At 37.9% G+C, this 25,984-nt stretch overlaps 1 protein-coding gene across 1 annotated transcript in view; it reads right to left on the bottom strand.

Annotated features, from left to right (window-relative positions):
* COL28A1 (collagen type XXVIII alpha 1 chain) overlaps positions 1 to 23,701 on the bottom strand; it is a 153,685-nt gene extending 129,984 nt beyond the window's left edge. The window contains 9 exon segments of the mRNA XM_068549808.1: positions 2,076 to 2,120; positions 6,755 to 6,781; positions 10,523 to 10,564; positions 12,447 to 12,504; positions 14,147 to 14,199; positions 15,775 to 15,795; positions 22,149 to 22,253; positions 22,255 to 22,706; positions 23,581 to 23,701. Of these exon segments, the coding sequence (XP_068405909.1) occupies positions 2,076 to 2,120; positions 6,755 to 6,781; positions 10,523 to 10,564; positions 12,447 to 12,504; positions 14,147 to 14,199; positions 15,775 to 15,795; positions 22,149 to 22,253; positions 22,255 to 22,706; positions 23,581 to 23,701 (924 nt within the window).
* Between the last annotated feature and the right edge of the window lie 2,283 nt (positions 23,702 to 25,984).

Genomic DNA, 25,984 nt, shown 5'->3' with positions numbered 1-25,984 from the left:
TTTATGACAGTATAATATAATCTAGTCTCTCTTTTCTCAGATTTCCACTTATTTTCTGATTACCAAAATGTAACCTGTTTATAATAGACATACCTTGACAATTATAGAAAAAAAGTAAATTTCTAACAGCAACAGCTGTTAACATTTCAGGCATATTTTCATCCAATATTATTATTTCATCCAGTAGGTCTTTCTTTAAATAATTTGATCAAAGTGTATATCCAATTTCGTGTCCTACTTATCTGGTCTTCCATTCTATCAAAAATATTTTTCCATGTCATTAAAAACTCTTAGTAAACTGAATAATATCCAAGAATATGATTCTGTCATAGCTACTCATTTCCCTAGTTTTGACACTTAAGTTGTTTCTGATGATTTCTATTGTTAACAATAGTATAGTGAATATCTTTGTGTATAAATCTTTGTTCAACTTCTGATTCATTCCTAAGGATAATTTCCTAGAATGAGATGACTGACACAGAAACTGTAAGCACATTTAAGGCTCTCATTCACACTCTTTTGTCTCTCACACCATATATGGAAAGAAAAAGTAAAAATTTCCTCCATAAATTTTGTTCAGATTTCCATTCTCACTACCTGAGTATAGAGAGTGCATTTTCATCTTACAATATCTCCATCAATACTGAGTATTATATATTATCTCAGTGCTTGCTAATTTGATAGGTGAAGTAATATTTTAATGTTTTAATTTTACTTACCTGATTGCTTATGTGTTTGGATAATTTTTTCATTTATTACCCATTTATATTTCCTCTTTTATGTTGCTTTGTGTTCTTTGTACGTTTTATGTGTAAACTTACATGAACTCTTCACATCAAGGGCACTATACTTCATTGACCTTAGACATGCATTTTTTCAGATTTTTACATCTCTGAAATTGGGATACATCGTACAATCAGTTGCACCTTACATTTATAATGGGCAGTATTTTTTCTTTCTTTTTAGCACAGAAAATAATAGGGCATTTAACAATCCCTGCCATCTTAGTCAATGAACTGTATTAAATCTTTGTCGGCCATTTTTATTTCAAATAGTTTTTCCAGTTATTTTTTGACTCATTTTTGTTCTATTCTATGTGTCCATTCTTCTGTATTTTCAAGTCTATGTCCATCTCCCATTTTCAGTTATCCTCCAGGAAGAATCCATTCATTATCACACCTTTCATTTTGTCCAGAGATAATTACCAAGCCTACATTTTTTCAGATCCACCTGACCTTTAACCCTACAGTAGTTTAAAAGCTTTCAGAAAGTCTCAGCCTATTTAAAGTGTTTAGTTACATAGGCCAGTGTCACTATTTTATCCTTTTCTTTTCACCTTCCTCCTCGTTTTCTCTCCTTGACTCTTCCCGTAATTAAAAAATAGATACTGAAAGACTTTGGTATCTTGGTGGCATGCTGGTAACAGTTCTTAACTATAATGAAAACTATTTACTTTTACTCTGTACTTTTTTGGACCCTTTATCATGTTTCAAATATACTTTCTATGTATTTCTGGTCCATTAAGGAACTCCTTAACATTTTAATATTGTCTCCATTTTACATATTTTATTCATATTTATTTTTTAATGAAAGGTAAATAACTACCCGATTATCTGTGGCTTGCTGCATTTTCAAATCCTTATCTGTGTCTAATTCTTCCACATTACTGAAAAGTATTTCATTAACCTATTTCATAGAGTTCTTCACTCTGGAAGGTGCTTGTTCTCAGCGTTTACATCTGGAAAACAATTCTCCTTTGACCCACGTGGAGCTTGAATTGACTTTGCTAGTTAAGTTATCCTTTTCACCATAACATTTAGTGGGCCTGGCCTCAAAGGTTAGGGTGCCACAAGGCAAAGTCTTAATGGTCCGTAAGAAAGGCCTTTGGGGGCTCCATTAAATAAAGTTAGGGATGGCTTTGTTTTTTGCTTCATGCTTTACAGACGTGAAAATTGAGCCGATGACTCTCTAATTCCAGTAGTGAGAGCAACATAATGAATCCAGGAATTTCTTCTTAAGGAAACTCAGTCCCAAAGGGATCACAGCTGTTAGCATTTTAAAAACAAGTTCCTTACTTTGTCAGCTTTTATTCCTGGTTTACCGCATTCTCCATGTTCACCCTAAAAAATGAATACATGAACTAAGAAGACATTTGCAGTCATTCAGTGTTCGGATTCTTTTTAAAAGATTCCCAGCAGAATCTTATGACATGAGCAGTCTGATGAGTTATACACAATTTTATCCTCAATACTGTGGGTTGTTTGGGCATTGAACTCTGAAAATTTTTCTCCATGAGTCATTCTTAACACAATCAAATTCGCGATACCACCTAATGAGGTTTAACATTTTTGAGACATGGATCAAATTAAGAGGAAAGAAACTAAGGTTTAATGAGCATCTACCATATTTTATCTGCCCTTTGCATATGTGATTTAATTGAATCCACATTATAGCCCAATGAGATTAGTTTTACAATTCCTTTTTTTTTCAATTCGATCCATAGATGTCTTTTTTTATTGAAGTATAGTTGACTTGCAATATCATATTAGTTTCAGGTGTACAACGTAGTGATTCAATATTTTTATAGATTACACACCATCCAAAGTTACTACAAAATATTGACTATATTCCCTGTGCTGTACATTACATCCCTGTGACTTATTTATTTTATAACTGGCAGTTTGTACCTCATAATCCCCTTCACCTTCATCTTATTTTATAAATGAGGAAACTTAAGCTCAACAAGGTAACTTTGCTCCATCCTAGAGCTAGTAAGAAGAATCAGGTCTCAACCCAGTTCTACTCAGACTCCGAGTCCCTATTCTTTCCACAACACCACATGCTCCAGCCTGAGCACCAACTTTGATCAATTAGTAGTGTTTGCCTAGAGAACTGCGAGAGAAAGGTTCTGAGAGCATGTCCAGACTTGGTGGGGAAAGGAGCCACGATGAATGATCAAGGTCTGCAGTGAGAGAGAGAGAGTCGGGCATGGCAACAAGCATGCTGTGTATTTTCCATCACCACAGACTGCTGAACTGCCTTTCCTGGAATATTAACGGAAAAACAAATTAACATTTAAATTATGCCTTCCTGCTTATTATTAATGTTATTTTACAGACATTATGTCAGTTAATCTGACATTAACTGTCTGAGGTAGATATTATTAGCTCAGTTAAACAGACTGAAAATTTGTGATTTAAAAAGGTTAAGTAACTTGTTCAGATAGAATGAGAATTGGGGCCTCTAAATACAAATCCACTATATCAGACTTTCAAGACTTCTACTAATTAGAACTAAAAAGTAACAAGGTCCATTAGAAAAACAACTGAAGTTAGATTTTCAAAGTGTATTCATACATATCTATATTTATTCTGAGCCTCGAAGCAATTCATATTTTTAAGATAAGGCAGTTCAGTTGGGGAAGTTAAATGATTTATGTAAATGTCCATGCCAGCCAATGACTCCTAGTCTGGTGCCCTCACTACTAGTTTCTGTTTCTGCTGCTGCTTTATTATCTCTGTGCTCCTCTAAAGCATGCTACTCAAAGTGCCACTACATAAGGAACTTGCACTAGAATGTTCATCACTGCCCTGCTTCCTTCATTAGGGAAGTCTTGCTATGAAAAATAAATGTCAGCTGAACTAAGCAGTATGTTTAGTGATACAGTGGACTTATATTCTTGTGCAAGCTTCATCTCATCACAAAATAGCAACAAATAGTTCACAGATTGACTGCCAACCTGCAGACCACACTTTGCTCTGAGAAGGAATATCATAATTGTGACCACCAGTTATGGATGCAGAGTATGTGCCAAAGTCTTGACGTTATTGGTGATCACCACAACAGCCTTGCAAGGTATATGTGTCTCCATTCATACACAAGGCAAGTGAGGCTCAGAGAGATTAAGTAGCTTGCCCATGACCACAAGCTTGAGTCTGTTAGGCTCCCAAGTCCGTGTTCTCCCTCAGCCACCCAAAGCTGAACAGGGTACGCTGCCATGGTCTGCAACTTACTTTCCATTAAGCTGACGCTTCTGCCTAGGGTCCTGCATGGGGTATTGCTGCCATTGGGAGCAGGCAAGAGGGAGGTGCAATTTTTAGATCCAGCTATGTCTCTATTCAAAAGCAATCTGTTTATGGTTACCGGGGGGAAGGATGGGGGGAAGGGATAGTCAGGGAGTTTGGGATCAACATGTACACACTGCTATATTTAAAATGGATAACCAACAAGGACCTACTGTATAGCACAGGGAACTCTGCTCAGTGTTATGTGACAGCCTGGATGGGAGGGGAGTTTGGGGGAGAATGGATACATGCATATGTATGGCTGACTCTCTTTGCTGTGCACCTGAAACTATCACAACATTGTTAATCAGCTATAGTCCAATATAAAATAAAAAGTTAAAAAAACCCAAAAAACAAAAGCCATCTGTTCTCTCTCCACATCATATTGTGAGTCAAACTGACCCAGGAAAAACTGAGCTTTCACTTAAAACAAATTGAACATTTACTGCTGAATGCAAATGGAAAATCACTCTTGAAGAATCAATTAGAAAGCAATTAATTGAAGAATGTTAGATGGAAATAAAATGAGTCAACCACCAAAATATAAAACAGAAAAGTACCATAAATAATGCTCAAAATTCTTTGGGCTAGAATTCGCGTTCCATTTGTCCAGACAGATTTGTTAGCTATAGGGTCCTGAGGAACAGCATTGGCATGGAGGCAGATTCCCATCAATGAAGACACTGTACTCATGTTATTCGCCTCTGCAAAGGCGTTTTCTTTTTTGATGGGCTCAGTAATCCCTGTGGAATGGTCAGAATTACAAAGTTCCCAAGAGCTAGTGCTTCAGAAAAAACTGAACAGATTAGCTCTGTTCCCAGCCTCGATTTCTGACGCTGCTTTTATCCTGGTGAAATTCTGGTTTGAATGTCGACGGTTCAGGGTCATTTTGCTCTGTATTTTCCAAACGAGGGCCCCTCCAGTGAATCTACAATTCCCCAGAAGTTTAAGTGAATCTTTTCAAAAAAAATATATACAGAGAGTTTCCTGGTGTTGATAATTAGCATACTGTATAAATCAAAATGGTGGTGGCATGGAGAATTTTCTTCAACTATGTATATAGGACAGTTTTACAATCATGAAAGTTTTTTAACTTTCCCATATTATCACTTGTTCCCTATCTCTTTATAATAGCACCTTATGTTTACAGACCAGCAAATAATTTAAAATACATTGTCACATCCATTATTCTATTTGATTTTCCAACCACCCTGTAAACTAGGGAGGCTTGTATTAATCCAGTTCTATATGGATGAAGAAACAGACACTCTAAGATATTGAGTTGTCCGTGTTCCAGTGCATTTCTTACACTCTTCCCCTTTTCGACCTAACATTTCCAGTGTTTAGGGATATATTTACATGCCTGGCTGTAGGTTCACGCCTAATGTTTACAGGGCCCAGAGCAAGACTATAAGCAGAGGCCCACATACCACATATCTAAGTAGCTGAAAGTTCCAAATCGAGCTAATAAACTCGTCATGTTCTGGCTTCCTTTCTTGACAAGTGTATCTCCAAAAGGAGTAAAAAGTGAGAGAATTTTGGAGTTCCTCAGAGGTCCATGTGGGAGGCCCATGCCCACAGCCCACAGCCCAGCTCTCAGTTCACCTCCCGCCTCCAGCTCCTCCCACAGCCAAAGGAGCTGCGAGTATGTGTCTGTGATGGTGCCGCAGACAGCACAACAAAGCCCCCTCCGCGGCCCCCTCCTGCCCCAACAAAGCTTCCATTTGGTTTCCCTCAGGCCTAGGAAGAAGATGGACATGGGAAGGAGGTTCGTGTGTGCCTTCGAAGCAGGCTCAGGCCATTTTGCAGGGACTTCTAGGGGCCTAGTTACCCAAAGCATGATCCAGGAGAAGGGGACCTGGGTCTCTCACTCTGCAGACACCTGGCTCCCTCATGAGCGAGGAGGCTGGAGGAGACCCGGAGCAGGGCCCTGTAAAGTGCATGCCTCTTGCCCAGGTCTGAGGGTTGTAGGGCAGCATGAATGATGAAGGGTATCTTCTGATTTCAGACAGAAAAATCTGCTAATAGAGAGCATATAATAATAGTGGCTTAAACTTATGAATGAACCACTGAACCCCTTCAAAGATTCCCGGGCCCCAGTCTAATGTGTTAATTTCTTTGGAAGCAGTTTGATTTCCTAATTGGTAATTTGCAAAGAATAATAAAATAATCTACCAACTCATAACCTTTGTTTGTCAAATTTATTGCCCCTGCAAGCTCTACCCAGATGCCTGACGGAATGAACTAAGTAATTCTTTACTGCTTAACCAGGATAGATCCTCTTTCCCCCATGAGAGGGTCTTGTGTCTACATTTCATAGGAAGTTAAGCACCAAGGCAGCAGCCTAATTGTAGTATTGCTGCATCCATCTGTACATAGAAACTTTTGATCTTGATACCCGTATTGCATGACCGTTAAACTGGGGTTCTCTATTAAAAGAATTCGTATTTGCAGGGCTAAGAGAGGCTGGATTCTCAGGAATCTTAGGCTTCCTTCCATCCTTTATAACATACACCTGTATCTTAAGTTCTATTATTATTTTATGTTAACAGAGTTGAGAATATACTTAGGAATTTGGGAATCCAGACTTAACAAAAATAAAGGAAAATAACTTTTATTAAGTATATAAATACAGTTATGTTGCTGTTTTTCTTTATGAAATTCTGATCTATTTGTTGTTACCAACTTACCTTCTCACTCTTGTACCCAGGGATTCCCTAATTAAAAAAGAAAAGTAAAATATGATATTAGAAGGCATAGTTGGAGGAAGTAGTTGATGTTTTTCATTTACAAAGTATAACAAAACACATCTGTATAGTCTTGGAAAATAAGACCGTATAAAGGTAAGGTCTTTCACTTCTCTCTGCACTTAGGGAATGTGCATATAGTAGGGGGAAGAAAAGAACCTATTTTTTCCTTTTCTTACATTCTATTCTCAGTTCCACATATTTTTTCAAACCCAATTTCTTACCCTTTGGCCCAAAGCTAAAGGAGAAACTATACACTGAATCTCACTGTAGAAGTGACGACCTATAATAGTGCTTTCAAAATTGTTGTATTGACTTTTAAACTATGAACTATCACAGCTGAGGATGCTTCACAGGGACGGTTAGAAAAATTGGCTTTGAAAATGAGCTGAGATAATGGCCTTTAAAATGTCCGTAAATATTTCTATCCATTATGGTCCTCCTTTTAAATTCGGTCTAGAATATAGAACATCAGGAAATGAATGGTTCCTCTGTCAACCTTAGTGAGACAGTGACCTTGAAGTTACTATATTTTATCTCAGGCGAAATACGGGGCCAGCGCTTCTGCTGCTCTTGTATGTCGCTCTCGGGAATCTGCACGGCCTCCTCCATTGTGTCGCTGCCCATAAACCCTTGAAGTAACACAATACTGAATATTAAACAGACTGGGAAATTACCAACTTGAAACAACAGCAAGTCTTTTTCTAATATGATCACATGTCTTTGTCATAAAACTAGTTTCTAAGTATGAAAATAGAATTGTAAGACATATTTTAAGTGAGCTGGAGAAACCAATGAAATAAACAAGCTGTGATTGTAGTTACTTGTGAGTCAAAGTACAAAATTTTGTGGTGTATGACTTTTTTACAAAAGGTAAAAAGGAATTCTTTAGGAAGGAAATAACACTTCTCCCCAGATGTGCAGTCACTGAGAAATTGAAAATAAAAGTAAAACTAGTGAAAAAAATTGTTACACTACAATTTAATCCATGTCAGAAATACTTAGTCACATAAACGGTTTTATGTTTAGTATTGTGCTTGAAATTAAAGGCCACATTAAGATAGTTAAATTGAGGTTCTTTATAAAAACAATTCATGTCTGCAGCACTAAAAAAGGCTGGACTTTCAATCTCAGGAATTTTGGGGTGCCCTCCACTGCTTATAATATACCACCATATTTAAAATTCTGTCATTATTTTATGTTAAGAGCGTTAAGATTGTATTTAGGAAGGGGCCAATACAGTTTACAAAAATAAAGGAATATTACTTTTTATAGTATACTCTCTTTTTTTCCTGTTTTTTGGGTTTTGTTTTCTTTTGTTTTCCAAACTCTCTGGTCAATTTAATGTTTGGTTGATCTCACCTTTCTTTCTTCCTTTCAGGGCACCTTACTTACTAGTTTTAAAATATTCAAATTTAAGATATTCAGCACTGCCCTCATCGGTCTCTGCAAAATTTGCTTCTGACTCCCCTATTTCTATGAATGGTACCATCATATTTCAAATCATACAGAATCAAAATTTATAATCATCTTTGCTCTCAACTTGCCCCTTCCATTCTTTTAATCCAACCAGTTAAAATCCTCCAACAGCTTCCAGGGCACTTAGTTTTAAATCCACTCTTGTGACCCTGGCCAACAAGGCCCTGTGTGATCTAGACCCTCCTACCTCATAGCCTCATCTCCCCCGCCACTCTTCCTCAAACTCTGGCTCTCTTTGCATTTCCTGGGCCCACCAAGCTTGCTTCCGCCTCAGAGCTTTTGTATTTGCTGCTCTTTCTGCCTAGGACCCCCTAGGGACCCTGTTTTATATTTTCATAACCCTCCCACTGACTGGAGTTCTTACTCACTTGTTTGTCTGTTGATTGAACGCTTTATGAAACAGGGTCTCTCCACCTTGCTCACCTCTGTATCCCCAGCACCTAAAAGAGGGCCCAGCGCATGGCAAGTGCTCAGTAAATCTTGCTGAACATCTGAGGTAGAGCTAGTCACTGCATCCCCTCATTTCTACGCCTTCCTGGTTCTCACAATGTTCTCTTCCTCTCTATTTTGTCATCACTGTAGCCCGGTTCTGTCCAGTATAACGTGAGCCACCTATGTCACTTTCAATTCCTTAACAGCCACTTAAAAACTGCAAGAATGAACAGGTGAAATTAATTTTTAATAGTATATTGTATTTATCACAATAGGTCCAAAAACTGTCATTTTAACATGTGATCAATATTAAAAAAATTATTAATGACATATTTTACATCTTTTTTTTTGGTACTAAGTCATAAAAATTCAGTGTGTAGTTTATTCCTCCAGCACACCTCCACTCCGGCTAGCCTGTTTCAACTGCTCGTAAGCACACATGGCCAGCAGCTTTCACATTGGCTGCAGCAGCTCTAGCTAATGACCCTGTTACTTCTCCTACAGCCTATAGCAACAAACCTTCTTCAAAATGCTCTTTCCTTCTGCTTGTTCCCACTTCAGTTTTTTGCTTTTAGAGCCAGGCCAGATTCATCTTCCAAATCCACAGCTCTTGGGCCATACGCCTCATCTAAAATCTCAGGAGGTGCCCATCACCCTGCAAAGCCCAGCCTTCCAGCTGGCATGGACCACCCACTCTGCCAATACTCCTCCCTAGGCACCCCATCTCACCATTCCCCACACTTTGCCCTCCCTCTGGTTGCTGCTCACAGCACTTTCCATCTAGACTGCCTGCCCCTTCCACTTTCCTGTTCTGTCTTTACCTGCCCCAGTCCTACACCCTTCGGGGGTCATCCTGTAGAACCTACCCTGATAGCTCCGGTCTCCTCTGAATGCCCATTACACTTTATGCGTGAAATTTTTACAATATTTTGACATTCCATTTCATATTGTAGCTGTTTTACCTCTCCTCTGAGATAATGAACGTTTCACAAAAATAAGTGCTCTGTCTTAGTTTTATTTTCACATAACAGTAGGCTTTATATATGTAAGATACCTAAGAAGTCTTTCCTGAATGAGTAACACAAATTTCTGAAGGAATTTCCATTGAAATTATCAAACTCTCTATCAGAATTTTTCATGAAATTGATTAAAAACACCAAGAGAACCATTTTTAAAACCTCTGGGTCTGAGTCCTGGGCTTTCATCCAAGGGGAAAAGCTGGGAGGAGAAATGTCACTCAGCCTCCTTTTAAGTCACTGTACATTTCTCTGCTATTTGCTACACTGCTGCAGTTCTCCAGGACAATGCAAAAGAAGAAATGTACTATAATTATTTCTCACACAATCTCTGACATCTTCTAATTTTAGGGATAATAAATCAACGAGAACAATCTCTTCTTTTGCCTGTAGAATTGGATTTACAAAAGGATAGTTGAGATTATGTAATTCTTCTGCTCCCAGAATTTTAATTTACTCTTTATTAAAAAAAAAAAAAAAACCACAAGAAGCAAAGCAAAATATTTTTCTTATTTGAGCTTTTCACAAATCTCAACTTGAGTATCAACAAATGTCATGTGGCAGACCGCCCTGTCCCATCACCACTCCTTTTGGACAGAGTATTTTCTCCTCACATTTCCACTTCTAAGATCATAATCTGTCTGATTGCCTGTCTGAGCCATGAAGAGCACACGTGGACATAAATCATTTTTGCACTTGCATTGCAGGTGTCAAAATGATCCGTTACAGAATCTTAGCGTCCTGGGATTACTTTCTTAGGAAGGCATTTCAGTTGTGTATGTACCCCTGGGCCTCTTTCTACAGGTTCCCCTTTTTAAGCGTCACCCTGTGTCAAGAAAAAACTTAGTCAAAATTCCATGGCCCTGCAGAACGAGTGATTGCTCAATAAAATTCACTATTCAGATTTCCCAGATTAATATGTTAAACCAATGGGGAAAATATCTTTGACCTTGACCATTGACATTTTCACCATGCAGTCTAGGGAAGAAAATAGCAGCTCAGATAGCCTTTGCCCTTTGGAGTGAAGCCAGATGTATAGGGTGCAGAATCCAGGTATATTTTCACAGCTTAGGCCGAGACTTGCATCCTAGTTTAACAACACGGCCGTTGTTCTCAAATATAGCATTGTGCCCACTCGGAGCCAGCCACTCTGGCTTTTCTCCAAGGGGCTTTGGAATGTTTTCCAAAATGTCCTTAAGAGTGATCGCTTGATTTCAGCAAGACTTAGGAAAATATATTATATGGCACAAAATTACAAGCCAAATAAATAAATGAAATGTGTGCAAAGACTTACAACAGGTATTTAACAAAGCAAAAGGAAGACATGATGGCATCAATTTAGACCCATACAAAGTGGGTGAGTGTAGGGGTGTGTGTGTGTGTGTGTGTGGTTGTGTGTGTATGTGTGTGTTGTAAAGCCACCCAAGGATGCTTTACATTCCCTTTCTTTGACAAGCAGGCAACTGGCAAAAATACTTTCATGCATCTAACTTATTATATTATTCATTACCTCCCTAAACATATTCTCAGAAATGGAGTTACTGGCATTAAAATTTTGAATATTTGAATGCTTCTTATAGTGCCTAATTGCTTCCAAAAATGTTTGTGTGTTTGTGCCAAGTTACCTTTGCAATGAAGAGGAAACCAGTTTCACCACTACATTGCTATCACTAGTTATTATTGCTTTAATATTGCTGTGTTAAGTGCTATAAGAAATGTTTTTTAAAATTTAAAATACAGAAAAGAACAAACTCCGTGAACTAGAAAATTACTTCCCTCCCCCGCAAAAAACAACCCAACACCCTGGAGTCCAAAGTTTCTAAAATGTGAATAATTAGTAGTAAAGGGTACCTCGTTGTCTGTCTTTAAATTTCATTCATTATCCAGTGAAATTTAACATTTTTCTATTTCTTTTTTCACTGGATTTATTTCCTCTCTTGAAAATTGTTTGTGTCCTTTGACCATTTAATTATTAGTTTCTCACCTGTTTTATAAAGTCTTTATGTACTATAGCAATTAACCCAGTGTCCATTGTATTTTGACATAAACATTTCCCTATATGTTTTCCTCTTCATTTTAATATTATTTTTCATTATATACAAATTTTCCTCAAATTTTCACATGGTTACATCTGCTAATCTCTCTCCTCTGATTCCTACTGTTGCTCTTGAACTTGGAAGACCATCATCCCAACAATGATATGATTTTTTTTTTTTTAATTAATTTAGGATTTTTTTGATGAGTACACAAAGAAAAGAATTGGGGAAATGCCTGAACTTGGTCTGGGAGTAAGAGACAATCTGGTGTTTTTCCTATTGTTATTGTAGGTGAGTTACCCATCGAGTGAATCCATAAAAAACACAAGTGTCAATAGCAATCTGTTTTGGGATATGTATTAGTGATTCGTGGAACATTGTAGTAATTAATTTAGGCCACCATTATTTAAGAACAAGTTTGTCTTTATTCAGCTCCCTAGGTTTCCTGAACTTATTGACTAAGATGGTCATATGTTTCTCAGAATTTGTAAATACAAGCTTACACAAACCAGACAGATAATGTAGGAAGTAAACAGCCTGTATTCTTCGAAGGAATCATCAGATTTTTGGCGTTGGCATATATTACAATCCTTTGTTTTTTTTAATTTTTGTTATTTAAGTAGACCTAGAAGGTGATACACTGGTTTAAACGAAAGCTGTTTATTCATTTACCGGGTTTCCTTTAGGTCCTCGCTCACCTTTGATACCTGGGTTTCCATGTGTACCCGGAAGGCAAAGGGAAAAAAGATTATATGGAGCAGGCATTCTATTAGTTTCCTACACCTTACATTAATTGCTGATCAGCTTCATTCCATAAGATTAGAGAAGATTGTAAAAAACACTTTACATACCAAGCAGAGATGCAACTCTATTTTCCCTTACTGCACACCAGGAAGACGGCACAGTCTTGAAATGGCAGATTCTCTAGATTTGCTCAAAAAAGATAATGTCTCTCTATCCCTGATGTCCAAGAGAGAATCTCAAAAGATGGAAGAAGAGAGTTCTTCAATCCTATTCTAGAAAGGCATTTTATTTTCCTATTCTCAAACCACCGAAAATCTCACTTTTCTGTGAACTGGTTTTGGGAACACTCAATAAATGTTAAATAATATATTTCTATGGCTATCCCTATTAAAACATGGTACAGTAATCTCTTCCAACAATATTAAGGGACTGAAATTGTCAGATTAGCTCAGCAGTTGTAAGGGTTTTTTTTTTACTGTTTATTCTAAAACGTAATTGAATATCCCAAGCAAACCTTCCCTGGCAATCTCTTGGTGTAATAAGTATAAACTAAGACTTTATAGGAAGGAAAAGTTAAACCTTTGCTTTGGCCAAAATCAGCTTCTACTGACTGCCACGTTATCATGTAATGTATCTAACTTGTATTTTGAAGAAAAAAAAGACAAACACTCCCTCTTTCTAATGCCTTGATTAGTAGAATGATTTGAAAAAGTAGAGGCTTTGGACCCAAGACTCAAGGGAAAATGTGCTATAGTCTAAGAAATTCACTGTACACATTCCCTTCCCTGCCCCCAAATACAAGCATCAGTTCAAAAACATTATCGATGAATTTTTGTGAAGTATCTCCGCAGAGCTTTTGACCTCTAAGGTTTGAAATCACAGAAATAAATGAAAAACTGAAGCAGCAGCGTGGAGGCACCTGAAGGTGTCTGTTAGAGAAACATTCAGCATATCTCCAGTCATTGTGATGTCGTTTCCAATGCCTTCCCAGTACAGACATGGCACCTACCAGATACTAGGGCAGAATATAAAGGAAGCACTCCTTTGGGGATTATCTTTTCAAGTATTGAATCATCTTAGTAAATCCTGCCATTTACCTTTGTTTGCCAAGTGGTGTCTTCCATTTCACACAATTCACTCTAATTCCCAGAGCTTCCTGACAAGCTTCCTCCCCACGAGGCATTTTGGGGTTGCACTTGGCTAAGTGTGAAGACACAGTTAATTTCTGGAGAGGTCACTTGTTTCTAGGTGGAAGTAGGATAAAGCTTTGCCTAGAGCACTGAGGATTTGTATGAGCTCTTTCTCTAAATTTTCACTTCAGTATTGAGAAATTCTGGCTTCAATTGTTGCATCAAAAGTGATGCTGAAATATCCTTCGTGGGAAGAACGTCAGCATTTTAAACCAAATCTGCCCTCAATTCAGTTCAGTAAAATCTCAAGCTTATTTCTAAGGACAGAATGTATCCCTTTAGGAATAAAAGAAAGGAACAGCGTTTCTGTTTTTGCTGCTATTTGCACACAACTGCTTTTCAACAGCACAAAGTAGCCCAGTGTTTTCAGGGCAGAGCTATCATCGCTAGGACTTCCTGACTTGACCCTAAGTTCAAAACAGAAATATACTCACAGGAGGCCCTGGGTCTCCTGGATCCCCCTTCTCACATTCACAAATCTTGCGTTCACACTAAATCAATAATGAAACAATATTAACACTCAGTGAAATATAGCATTTTAAATCTCATTCAGTACACAACTAAATGGAACACTCCTTGAAGATACTTTACCTTGCAAATATATGGAGCTTTTGCTCTCCCTATTAAATTCTTCCAGGAAAACTCTGATCTAGGAAGACCCAGCTAATAAAGTATTATTAAATGTTGCCATGGTTAAATAAAATAGACCTCCCATTGAAAATTTATGTATAACATCATTTGCCAGTTAAAATGGAAAAATAAACATTTTCAGTGGACTTTTGGAATTTCTGCTGTTTCTCTTCTATACAACACATCCAGGCTCAATAATATACAAACACCAAATACTCCTTTGCTCAAAAAAGGAAAAAATTTGACTTACACGATATTTTATCAATTCTAAGATGCATATTTTTCCTTATTGTCACATCTTTGAAACCAGAATGCACATTAAATGAGTCAGGCCCAACCAAGATGAAGCTGGGATTTTCTGCACATGCACTTCAGCGCTTCCAGAATGAGATGGAATAAAACTCCAGAGACACAACAAGAGCACTTGAAGAAATGCTGCATCACCAACGCTTTTGGTGGCACAGGGGCTGGTATTGTGTAGAAAAGCCAATAATGACTCTGAGACAAAAAGTGATTCAGAGGATTTCAACTTTGAATGTGAAGAAGTTTTAGAAATAACCAATTTAGTTTGCTTATATTTTCCCTTATCTGTATGCACAGAAGTGATAACAGGATTTAAAAATCTATATCTAAATAAAGCTAAAAGGACTCTTGCCATAGTATAAAATGAAAAATTGTAATTCATAAGAAGGTACTGTATCCTAGTTTAATTGACCGAAGGTTTTTTTTTAATCTGTCTTAATGGCATATAAAATAATGAAACGTCGTGCTCTACAAGCTTTGGTTGGCCCCTATTATTTTATGTGATACTCCTAATGTTAAAGAAGCAGTTTATCGAACAAAGTTCAGATGTTCCAAACTCTTTGCCCAGAAACACACATCCAGTAGAGCAGTCCTCAGCAAGCTGATGGTCATCTATTGTGCTGAGTACTGTCCAATCGATCTTGGCCGGTTTCCTTTGCCACTTGGTCTGGTTGCCACCAACAGGGAGGAGAATAAGCTTAGTCAGCCATCAGGCAGCAGGGGGCAACTCTAAGCCCTGTCCCTTAGCCAGGAACACTGCCTAACCCTGGCCAACACAAGGCACAGTTCCTAGAGTGGAGGACCCCCATGAGTAGCAGGTATTGAGACACAATTAGAAAAAAGGAAGTCATATCAAAGTCAGCAAAAACTATGTTGTCTGGTTATCGTTGATTTCTAAAATCACTCTCGAAAATCGTTTAAATATTTCCTACTTTTTCTAAATTTTCCAACCTGCAGTGGATATGGTGACATAAAATAAATCAAATGGCTGCCTCAAAATAGAGTGGCTCATTTTAAAAAGAATTAAGCATTTTTATTTAGTCACACCTTATCTTCTAATGTGAATTATAATGCTGTTTTTCTTATGTGAGCTTTTAGAGTAATTCATAGTAATCACAGCATGTGGTGCTTACCTTCTTTTCAAATAAGATATCCTAGGAGGGAAAAAAGAATGAAACATTAACTCAATTCACAGTTCTGCTTCCAGCTTCTCATTAACCTTAATTATGCCCTAAGGGATATGCAATTTCCAAGAAAAATAGCAATTCAGCCTTTTTAACCTTGTAAAATCAATAAAGCCCCAGCCAACAACCCAAGGAGCACTCTGAGCCGTCTACTAATAGAAGACATGAAGGGCACTGGCATTCATTAAAAGTAATTTTTTCTAGAAATTTTATCCTTTTGCATCCGATGTTTTATCTCTTGTTTCTTTTTTATCAGCTCTGTAATCTCCATAGTTTGGCTACAAGCTTAATCAGCCATAATAAGAAATTTCTCACTTTTATTTACAGACTTCGGCAGAATATGCGATTGTGTATTTTCTCTTCTCTATTTTTCTATTCCTTTACAGACATGCACTTATTTTTCAGCACTAAAACATAAATTTTAGGGTGATAATTTCATGAAATATTAATGAGCCTTACAAGTCAATGCGGTCCAGCAGCTCGTTCTCTCATAAGGAAACGTGAGACGCAGTGCTGTGACTTGCCCAAGGTCACACACTTGGGCTGAGCTGCCTAACCAAGTTCAGTGCTATTTTCTACTTAACCACATAGAAATGAATTAGCCAGAATGTTTTTCAAAACTACTTTAAATTCATAATTTTAGAGAAATTCGCGATGTGGTTTTTGTCCAATATGTAGGTCTCACTACCCTACTCGAGCTCAGTGTGGTATTACCTGACAAGAGCACTGAAGGTCGTGTCTGAAGTCAAACACTGGGCAGAACTTACGTTTACAGATAGAATTATTGCTTTCTTAAGGTAGAAGTTATGTGTCAAATTAATGCCTTATGACTGCATCTGAGGGGTAATTTACACATGGTAAAATAGAAGATAGAAGCAAAAAGCACTAGAATATTTGTGCAAGATGTTAAAAATAAAGCATGTAATGAAGAAGCTAAAGATAAGTCAGAGTTGTACCTTTATGGATGACTCTGCATCCTTTTAGTTTTGTTTTTACTCTACCTTTATTTCCAATCAAATGAATCATTTAAAGGGAAGAGAGAGCAAAATGCTTTAAGTGATTCTAGGGATTTAATCAGAGAAAAATTTAGGCTGGGAATTTCCTCATCCAGGGTTTTCATCCTGTTTCCACCATTATCTAGCCACCTGACCTTAGGCAAGTCATATATCCTTCCAGGTCATTTTCCACATCTATAAAATGAGAAAGTTTGACAACATGGTCTTGGGAGCTGTAAAACTCTGGCCACAGACCCTGTCTACCAAATTCAGAGTCTCACCTATGGCTTTCTTTCCCTCTCCCTCCCTCGTCCCCTGCCCCAGTGATTTTAAATTACTAGCCAGTGTAAACCCAGGCTGAAAGCAGATGAGATACTTGTATCTTTAAGAACTAGTAGGTCATGTGGAGAATGGGAACTCAGAAAAACTGACGATTTTAGTGTAAAATGGCCTTACCCTCTCCAGAACATTCGGCTGTGCCTAGAAAGTTGAAATGTACATGCTTTATCTCTAGGCTGCCCAGGACAAGTCCTTGCTTCCACCTGTGATCCTGACATCCCTTCCAGACATACCCTAGAGAAATTCTTGTGCTTGTATATTTCAGCATTCATTGTTTTTAATAGCGAAAAGTTTGAAATAAAATATCCATCAATAGTGTAATGGATCAATAAACAAAATACTACTCAGCAGTTAAAGTCAATGCGTTGAATTTCTGTATTTTAACATAGATAAATTTCCTAAAAAGTTGAGTGGAAAAGCAAGCTGCAAATGAATACATACAATGTGATCCAAATTGTGAAAATATTTAAAATATACGTCAGAAACTTGGTTTCCTCTGGGAGGGAGAGAGAGAAAAGGAACTTGAAAGGAGTTCAAAAGAGACAATAAAACAACTAATAATTCAAGTCAAATTGTAATATTTGAAAATAACTACTAAAATAAGGAAAAATTCAAAGTTGTGTCACTTTGCCACCTTTTTACAATAAGCAATATCCTTATCAATTTTAAACTGATAAATTTAACTGCTACTGTGGCTGATGTGTAATTTTACACTTTTTAAGCATTTCATTTGAAAATTCAATTTCTGCTTTGCCATATTACCCTTTAAGAATATGTGCCACAGGCTTAAAAACCATAACAGCACAACTTACTAATTATGTTTGGAACTCATTTGATTTTGTGTTTGCTGGAATTTATATTTCTGTGGAAACAAAAATGGATTCAAAACTACATAACAGATAAGACTGTTTGAAACAAAGAACAAAGCTCCGTTCCCTAAGGGCACTTACAGCCTATAAGCCCCAGTGATAGAAAACATGGCAAAGCAAGCTGCTTGGGAAGGAGATCCTAGACTTGGGGGGGCCGAGGGGGAGGAACAGGATGGTTTCTTGGAATAGTTGGACTTTCTGGATAATTTTGAATAAAGGAATTTAAAGGACCAACTCATTGATGGAATGCTGTTCTATATGTCAAAGTTTATAAGGAAAAAAGGCATAAAGACTAGTGTGGGCAATCAGACAAAGGAAGCAGTGAGAAGGGACATTTAAAAAGAGTGGACAGAAGGGCCCACGTGGACAGAGCTGGAGAATTGGGAAGTAATGAGGCCTTTCACTTAAGCAGAGAGGCCGGCTGTGTGGAGGACAGCTGGGAGAATATGGTCAAAGCCAGAGGGAAGGGCATGTTCAATTAAGGTCTAGGTGGATACTGTAGTTTAAATCAGGGGTCCACAACCCCCAGGCCATGGACCAGTACTGGTCCATGGCCTGTGAGGAACTGGGCCACACAGCAGGTGGTAAGGGGCGGGCGAGTGAGCAAAGCTTCATCTCTATTTACAGCCGCTCCCCATCGCTCACATTACCACCTGAGCTCTGCCTCCTGTCAGCATTATGGTGAGTTGTATAATTATTTCATTATATATTACAATGTAATAATAATAGAAACAAAGTTCACAATAAATGTAATGCGCTTGAATCATCCTGAAACCTTCCCCCGCCCCCCGCCCCTGTCCGTGGAAAAATTGTCTTTACGAAACTGGTCCCTGGTGCCAAAAAGGTTGTGGACCACTGGTTTAAATGAAAAAATATAAATAGAGAAAGGACCTCACCAGAGCAAAAGAAGGGGCATTTTATTAATGGAGTCAGAGTTTTATGATGGCATATATGTGAAAAAAGGCTAGAATGGAATTGCCAGTTTTGCGAGTGACCATGAGGTCAAGGCTATGAGAAGGGAACAGAGAAAATGTGAGGAAGGTGTCAAAGTTATTAGCATGACAGCAAATGGGATGAGAATAAAGAACTTAGTAGGCAAGGATTACAAACTCTATGACAAAAAAAAAATATTTGCAGCTTACTACAGTAGCAGAATAGCCATTATAAAATCTTAGAGAACAGAAGTAAGGCTCTAAAGAGAGGAAGCCTTGAAAAACTGGGAAGTGGACCACAATTAATAAATTAATGAAGGCTAGGATTCTAAAGATGATACAGAAATTATCAAGTTGATCCCTTCTTTGTATGTGAAGGAGAGGATACACTAAATGGATGTTTTGCTTAATTATCTTCAGAGAATGAGACCAATTTGCCACAACCTTTATTCCCATAAAGACTTTAAAAATTTTAATATCAAAGGTGATAAAGAATTTTTAAAATCTCTTTGTACTCTCTCTTGCTCTTTTGAAGGACCGAGTAATATATCCAGGAGTTTGGTTTGAATCTGTTTCTTAGGTTTCAATACTGTTATGTAAATCATAATAAAATAGCAGCACAAGTATTTTCTTCACCTTGGAATCATCAGGTCTCTCTTGAGTAATTCAGAACTAAAATGCTTTCATGGGATTCTTATGTGATACTTCCTGCAAGAGGTGTCAAGGAATGTGTGATGGTTCCTTGATTTGTCTTGGCTCCTGCAAAATCTGTTCACTGTGGACACTCCTGTCCATAAATTCAACTAAAGTCTACTCTGCAATGAACAGAATAAACTGCTGATACAGAAAACAACCCAGATGCATTTCAAAATCATTATGCTGGCAGTAAGAAGCCTGACACAAAAAGAGTGCACGTGGTGTGAGCTTGTTTACGTAAAAATCTAGAAAGTACACTAATCTAGGAAGACAAGTCAGATCAATAGCATCTAAGGGACAAGGGAAGGGCGTATTGCAAAGAGGCATAAGGAACCTTTTAGGGATGATGGAAGTGTTCTCTATCCTACCTGTGCTGGTTGTTTCATGGGTGTATACATCTATCAAAACTCAGGGAATTGTGCACTCAAAGTAGACACAGATCTGTACTTAAATTATACTGAATTAACTTATTTTAAAAAATCAACTGCATAATAATTACAAAATAAAAAGTTAAAAAAAACTGAACTACAGATGTAATAGAAACAGATTAGATGAGGACTTTTTCCAATGGTCTGATCAAAAGTCAAGTTCTGCTTCCTAGACCATGGCAATTCGAAACATTGAAGCTTGGTATATCTTTCTTTGAAAAGCCTAGTAAGCTCTTTGGATTCTGGAATTTGTCTGGAAAGCAGCACCTCCTTCTAAGAAGTGGCTTATTCACAGAGCTTCCATCTGAACAAATAAGCTGAAATCACAGGATGCTATGGGAGAGCAGAGTCATTAGGATGCTTAGTCATTTTTTGGTTTCCCCAGAAACAAGCAGTCTTGCTTCAGGTTTACTGCCAACAGCCTGTGTTCTCAGTTGGGCAGGAGCTCTTGGCAAGGGTGTGTCTGGAGGGCGTATGAACCTCCTGAACCGACACATCTGGCCAAACAAGGAGCTGCCTGTCCTGTGTCTTTTCCAGGCAGCAACAGGTGACTCATCACAACCCCAGAGTTCTCTCCTGAACATGCTTGAAACTTCTCTTTTATTCAGTGGTGAGGACTCCTTAAACTATGGCACAGGCAGGGCTAGGCAGTTAGCCGGGCACCCCAGCACATTTCCCTTTCCTGCAGAAGAGATGCTCACGTAAGCATTCACCCCAAGTACCTGGGAGCTGAGCCTATCACCTGCGGTCTAGGCAGAACTCTCCCCATCTACCCCTAATGCCCAAGTTAAAAAAGTCTAGGAACAATAGTAACTTTGGAGAACGGATGTTCCTTAACTGTTTCAAGGCAATTTTAATTGAGAAAACCATAAAAAATAGTTACCATTCTCCTTCTCAATATAACTATACAGGGTTAAGCATGCAAACTCCAGGGTTTTTAGCTGGCCTCAAATTTTCAACTATAAAACGAAGATAATAATAGTACCTACATCATAAGATTGTTGTAAACATTGAATAAAATAAAATATGTAAAGTACTCAGAGCAGTGCATAATACACAGAAAGCACTCAAGACGTGATCACTATTATTTAGGTAAGAAAAACTCAGCATCTCATGCTGAAAACAACTGAGAGTAACAAAATCAAAGTAATGTTGGGAAAAGAATTGAGGGAAGGGACCAAAGGAGCAAAACAGACTCTGAAACGGGGCCTGCGGTTTTTTCAACTGATAGAAAAGAGCCCATATGGGGTGCTCAGGACCTAAAGGACACATTGTCCTTGCCCTCTTCTCAAGAAATTTTTTTAAAATCAATATTCTTAAGAAAATCAATTTTGACACTTAAATCAACCACCTTATCTCCAGGAGTTTCCTCCTTGAGAAATGTTGTGAAGAGGGATTTCGTTTTGATTGCTTTGCCTTGTGTTTTCCCTAGCAGCAAGGAAAGGCTCTCACAGCCAATAAAGAAAAGCAGTGACACAGCTAATCAGATCAATCTAGTGGGACTCATTGATTTGATGGGAGAAGCTGTGGGGCGACGGCAGGTTATAGCTGATTTAAAATTGGGTGACCTTGTTAACACCTAAAAAACAAGGAGATTTTTTTTTTAATGGAAGTCTGTGAACTTCACTTGAGCATAATATGGCAATAGGTGAGACAAAGAGTCAAAAAATATTCCTGCACATGTGTAATGGGAAAAGAAGAACTTAGTACAATTATAGCAGACTACAAGTTGACTACAAATCAAATATAAGTCAGCAGTGTTCAATGAGCCCAGGATGTACAAACAGGAGTCTGAGGTGGATGAATGGAAATTAATCCTTCCAAAATCCTCAGCAGTAGCTGACAATAAAGTTCCAGAGAATGAGTCTGGGACTTCCCCAGATTACATGGTATAAACTATCAAGAAAGTAGAAAGAACATGGGAGAGATTCTTCTTTTCCATTTCCAAGGTGGATTTTTTCCCTTTCATCTTTTTGACCCACTATCTATCCATACAGAATTTGTAAACAAATTATCAATATTATGGTGAGAAATATATACAAAACCAACCCATTAGGTACCTACCAGGTGATCCTGAATTCTATGTACAAGGGTTGAATCATTCAACAGTAGAATGGGTTCACTGGGTGGATCCCCAGATATCAAACGAAGTTTGGTTTCATTGACCAAGAGTAGAGAGTCCAATGGTGATAAATAATACTCCTGAAGTTCTGGCATCTTCAGAAATACTTTGAACATCTGGATTCTTTGGATGGTCGATGCCATCAGTCATCAGCAAAGCCACTTTCACACCATCTTTGTGCCCTTCTCTCTTAAGTAGCCTCGTGACATTGGTGATGGCATAATAAGAGAAAGTACCTTGCCCAATGAAATTCATAGACTTGACCCTCTGTTTAAAAGTCTGTAGATCCTTCCAAGAAGAAAAAGGTGGATCAATTTAGACAGAGCTGCTAAACTGAAGGGCTGCCAGTTTGATGTCATATTTCAAGGAGCCAACCGGGGTCAACTGAAAAATCTTGTCACTCAAGCTATCTACAAAATCTTTCTGTTTGTCAAAGAGAAAAATTTTAGAACTTTCAGAGCTGTCCACGATGAAGACAAGATCTGTGAAGCAAGTGGGGTCTGAAATAGGACGAACAGGTTAGGCAAAATCCTTGCCCTTACTCGTGAAACAACTCTGCAAAAGGAAAGGCCTGAGGTGGTGTGGTCATGAATTGCTTGCTTCTGAGAGGAGAAGGAAGTGAAAAAGAGAGGCACTACGGGAGATAGGGCTTACACTGTAAAGAACTAAATCTCTTTCTAAGTCTACAAATTCTTTTCCTCTTGTAAAATTGTGCAGATCAGAAGCAAACAAAATACCATATATTTCGAGCATCTTCCCAAAGTAAAACTTGCTTAAAGTGAGAGGGAAAGAAAGTACATTATAGTTTAAAAATTCAACAAACACTAGGCAAAGTTGTCTAGAAGTAAATAATACTCTGCCTAATTCTCAAACTGTATCTCATATTGGTGAGGCCCCATCTTGTTTTGGTGCAGTTTTTTTTTTTAACTCTTTTGAAATCAAGGGAGAAAACGACTACACATCACATTGTAGCAGTGGTAAGGGACAAAGAAACCTACCAGGGAGAACTTAAGTTTGAATCCTAGCTCTGTGACTTACTAATTAATTTGCCTACGGCCTTGAGTGTGCCACTTCACCTCTCTGGGCCTCAGTTCCTTTATCTATGAGAGTGGCAATCTCTGTCATGCCCATTCTAACAAGGCTACCGTGAAGCTCAAATGAGATAATAAATGTACGAGTGCTCTAGAAACTCTGATGTTTTTATAAGTATGCTCTATACGTTTGTAAGGTGCATTATTATCATATCAAAATAGAATATCACATATATACCTAAATATGCGGTTTGCTATTTACATCAAATGCTATTTGGAAAAATTCGTGTTAGGGTTTTAAGAGGCTAAAACTAATAAAGACAGAACAAAACATTTTTTTTACCCTGGAGACTTTTCCTTGCAAGTAAATTGGACTTTGATCCTTTCTTTCTTTGTCCATATATTGCTTGACTCATAAAAGCTGGCAAAAGCAGGAGATACAAGACAAAATGTTTGTTCCACATTATGGTAGATGGCGAAAAATCATCTGTCGTGTATCACCTTTAATAGAAAAATCAGTTATAAATACTTTAATAAAATATAGAGTTTGCCATTTTTAATTTCAAGCCAGTAGTATTGAAAACTGGCATGTGGCAAGAGAAAAGGGTTTTCATTCATATTTATAAAAAATTACCCACATTGAGATTTTTAAAGTTTCTAATCCAAATAGATCACGGCAACACAACCAAACATCTATTAATGAGTATTTTTGTATATTCAAAGAATTACATCCAAGTAGTCTGAATTTCCCATTATATTATGGGGAGCAGGAGGGGCACAGCCATTTAAAAGCATTTCAGTCCCACTCTATATGATGACTATGGTTCAATCACAAGGTCTGTTTGACTTTTCTACCTTCTCCAAAGTAGTATCAGATTGCTGCAAGGTTATTTCATTCGTTTTCATTGTAACTAATTCCTGACCATGCCAATATTTTTACAGGGTTGTAGAGAACCACCACCATTTCTGTCTTAATATTACATGCACAATTTCAATGAGTTCAGAGGTCAAGTCAAAAATTGAATTGCCCTTCTGTTTCATAGAACCCCATTTTCTACGTTTACTTTGTTAACTTCAACTCCACCAGAGTTCCAAGCTGTACTACAGCTGCATATCCAGTCAATCAAAAGAGTATGAGAACAGAGTGAAGTAAGTCAGAAAGAGAAAAACAAATACTGTATGCTAACACATATATACGGAATCTAAAAAAAAAAACAAAAACCAAAAAACGGTCATGAAGAACCTAGGGGCAAGACGGGAATAAAGACACAGACCTACTAGAGAATGGACTTGAGGACATGGGGAGGGGGAAGGGTAAGCTGGGACGAAGTGAGAGAGTGGCATGGACATATATACACTACCAAACGTAAAATAGATAGCTAGTGGGAAGCAGCCGCATAGCACAGGGAGATCAGCTCGGTGCTTTGTGACCATCTAGAGGGGTGGGATAGGGAGGGTGGGAGGGATGGAGATGCAAAAGGGAAGAGATATGGGGACATATGTATATGTATAACTGATTCACTTTGTTATAAAGCAGAAACTAACACATCATCGTAAAGCAATTATACTCCAATAAAGATGTTTAAAAAAAATTTTTTAATTAAAAATAAAACCAGGCCAAAAAAAAAGATTATGAGAGCAAAACTAACAGATTTTCTAAGTGTTAGCTGGAAGAACTACTGCACAGAAAGAGAACTTGAAATCAGGAAGCAATCCCCTCTGAACATCCCTGTGAAACTATTTTTCTGGGTAGATTAACAATTTAAAATCTAATCCTGTATTTAAATCTTCAGCAAACTTTAGCACTCAGTATGCCCAGCTATGTACCAAATGCCTTTTAAACCCACAGGCTTCCCTGGCAAGAGAAGACTCCTGTGTGGCTAGCTCAGTATACCCTAGAATGGAAACAAGAAAGCTTATTTTGAACCAATGTTCTGCATGGTTTGAAAATGGTTGCCTGTTTAAAGTATATTGACTTAAGAAGTTCTGGAAAAGGAATAACAGTTTCCTTCTTTGGCACCTTTCCTTCATGGAATGGTAACTGGGAAATTGTGAGCATGATTTTTCCAGACTTTGAATAGGGGGTGGAAATATATGCAAAGTGAGGAATGAGATGGGTGACTGACTTCTTTCATACATGCCAGATGGAGAAGCCCCAATGAGAAGCAAAGCTGTTGGGTTGGGGATGGACCAGTAGATGGCTCCATGCCATTGTCTGCTCCTCGAATAACATCAACTAGCAGGAATTTTATTAATCTGACTTTGTATCACTATGGCCAAGCATCTCTCTTGGCAAGTGCCTCAAGTGTAATTGACCAAATGTCAACTGCTCTTCAGACCAGGTATGCTAAGATGTGGAGATAGCTGGGTATGAAAGAAAAAAGAAGAGCAAGAAGAAGGAGGAGGAGGAGGAGGAGAAGTGGGCGGAGGAAATAGAACACAACGAGGATATGTCTCTCCAAGTAATCCCTTGCTAACCAAGGAGAAGAATACAGAGGGCTGTATAAGTTTAACACTGAAGATTAGTATAAGGATAAGGCTATGTAGCAAAACACAGCTGCTATTGCATTTTCAGAGGGGAAAAAGGTGTAATATCATGTCCGTAGTATTACGTATGCCAGCTCTCTTTTTTTGACCCCGTACATAAGGAAGTTCTCAGAGGTTCTGGAAATAAGAGACTGAAATTTTAATTTCATTGAGAACAAGAGAGGTTTTACAAGCTTGTAGCTTGTAGAGCAAGACGACTC

Source organism: Eschrichtius robustus, chromosome 8 (genome assembly GCF_028021215.1).
Source record: "Eschrichtius robustus isolate mEscRob2 chromosome 8, mEscRob2.pri, whole genome shotgun sequence".
Lineage (NCBI taxonomy): Eukaryota > Metazoa > Chordata > Mammalia > Artiodactyla > Eschrichtiidae > Eschrichtius > Eschrichtius robustus.
Note: the sequence above shows the minus strand (reverse complement) of the source record. Positions and strands in the feature narration are given on the sequence as shown.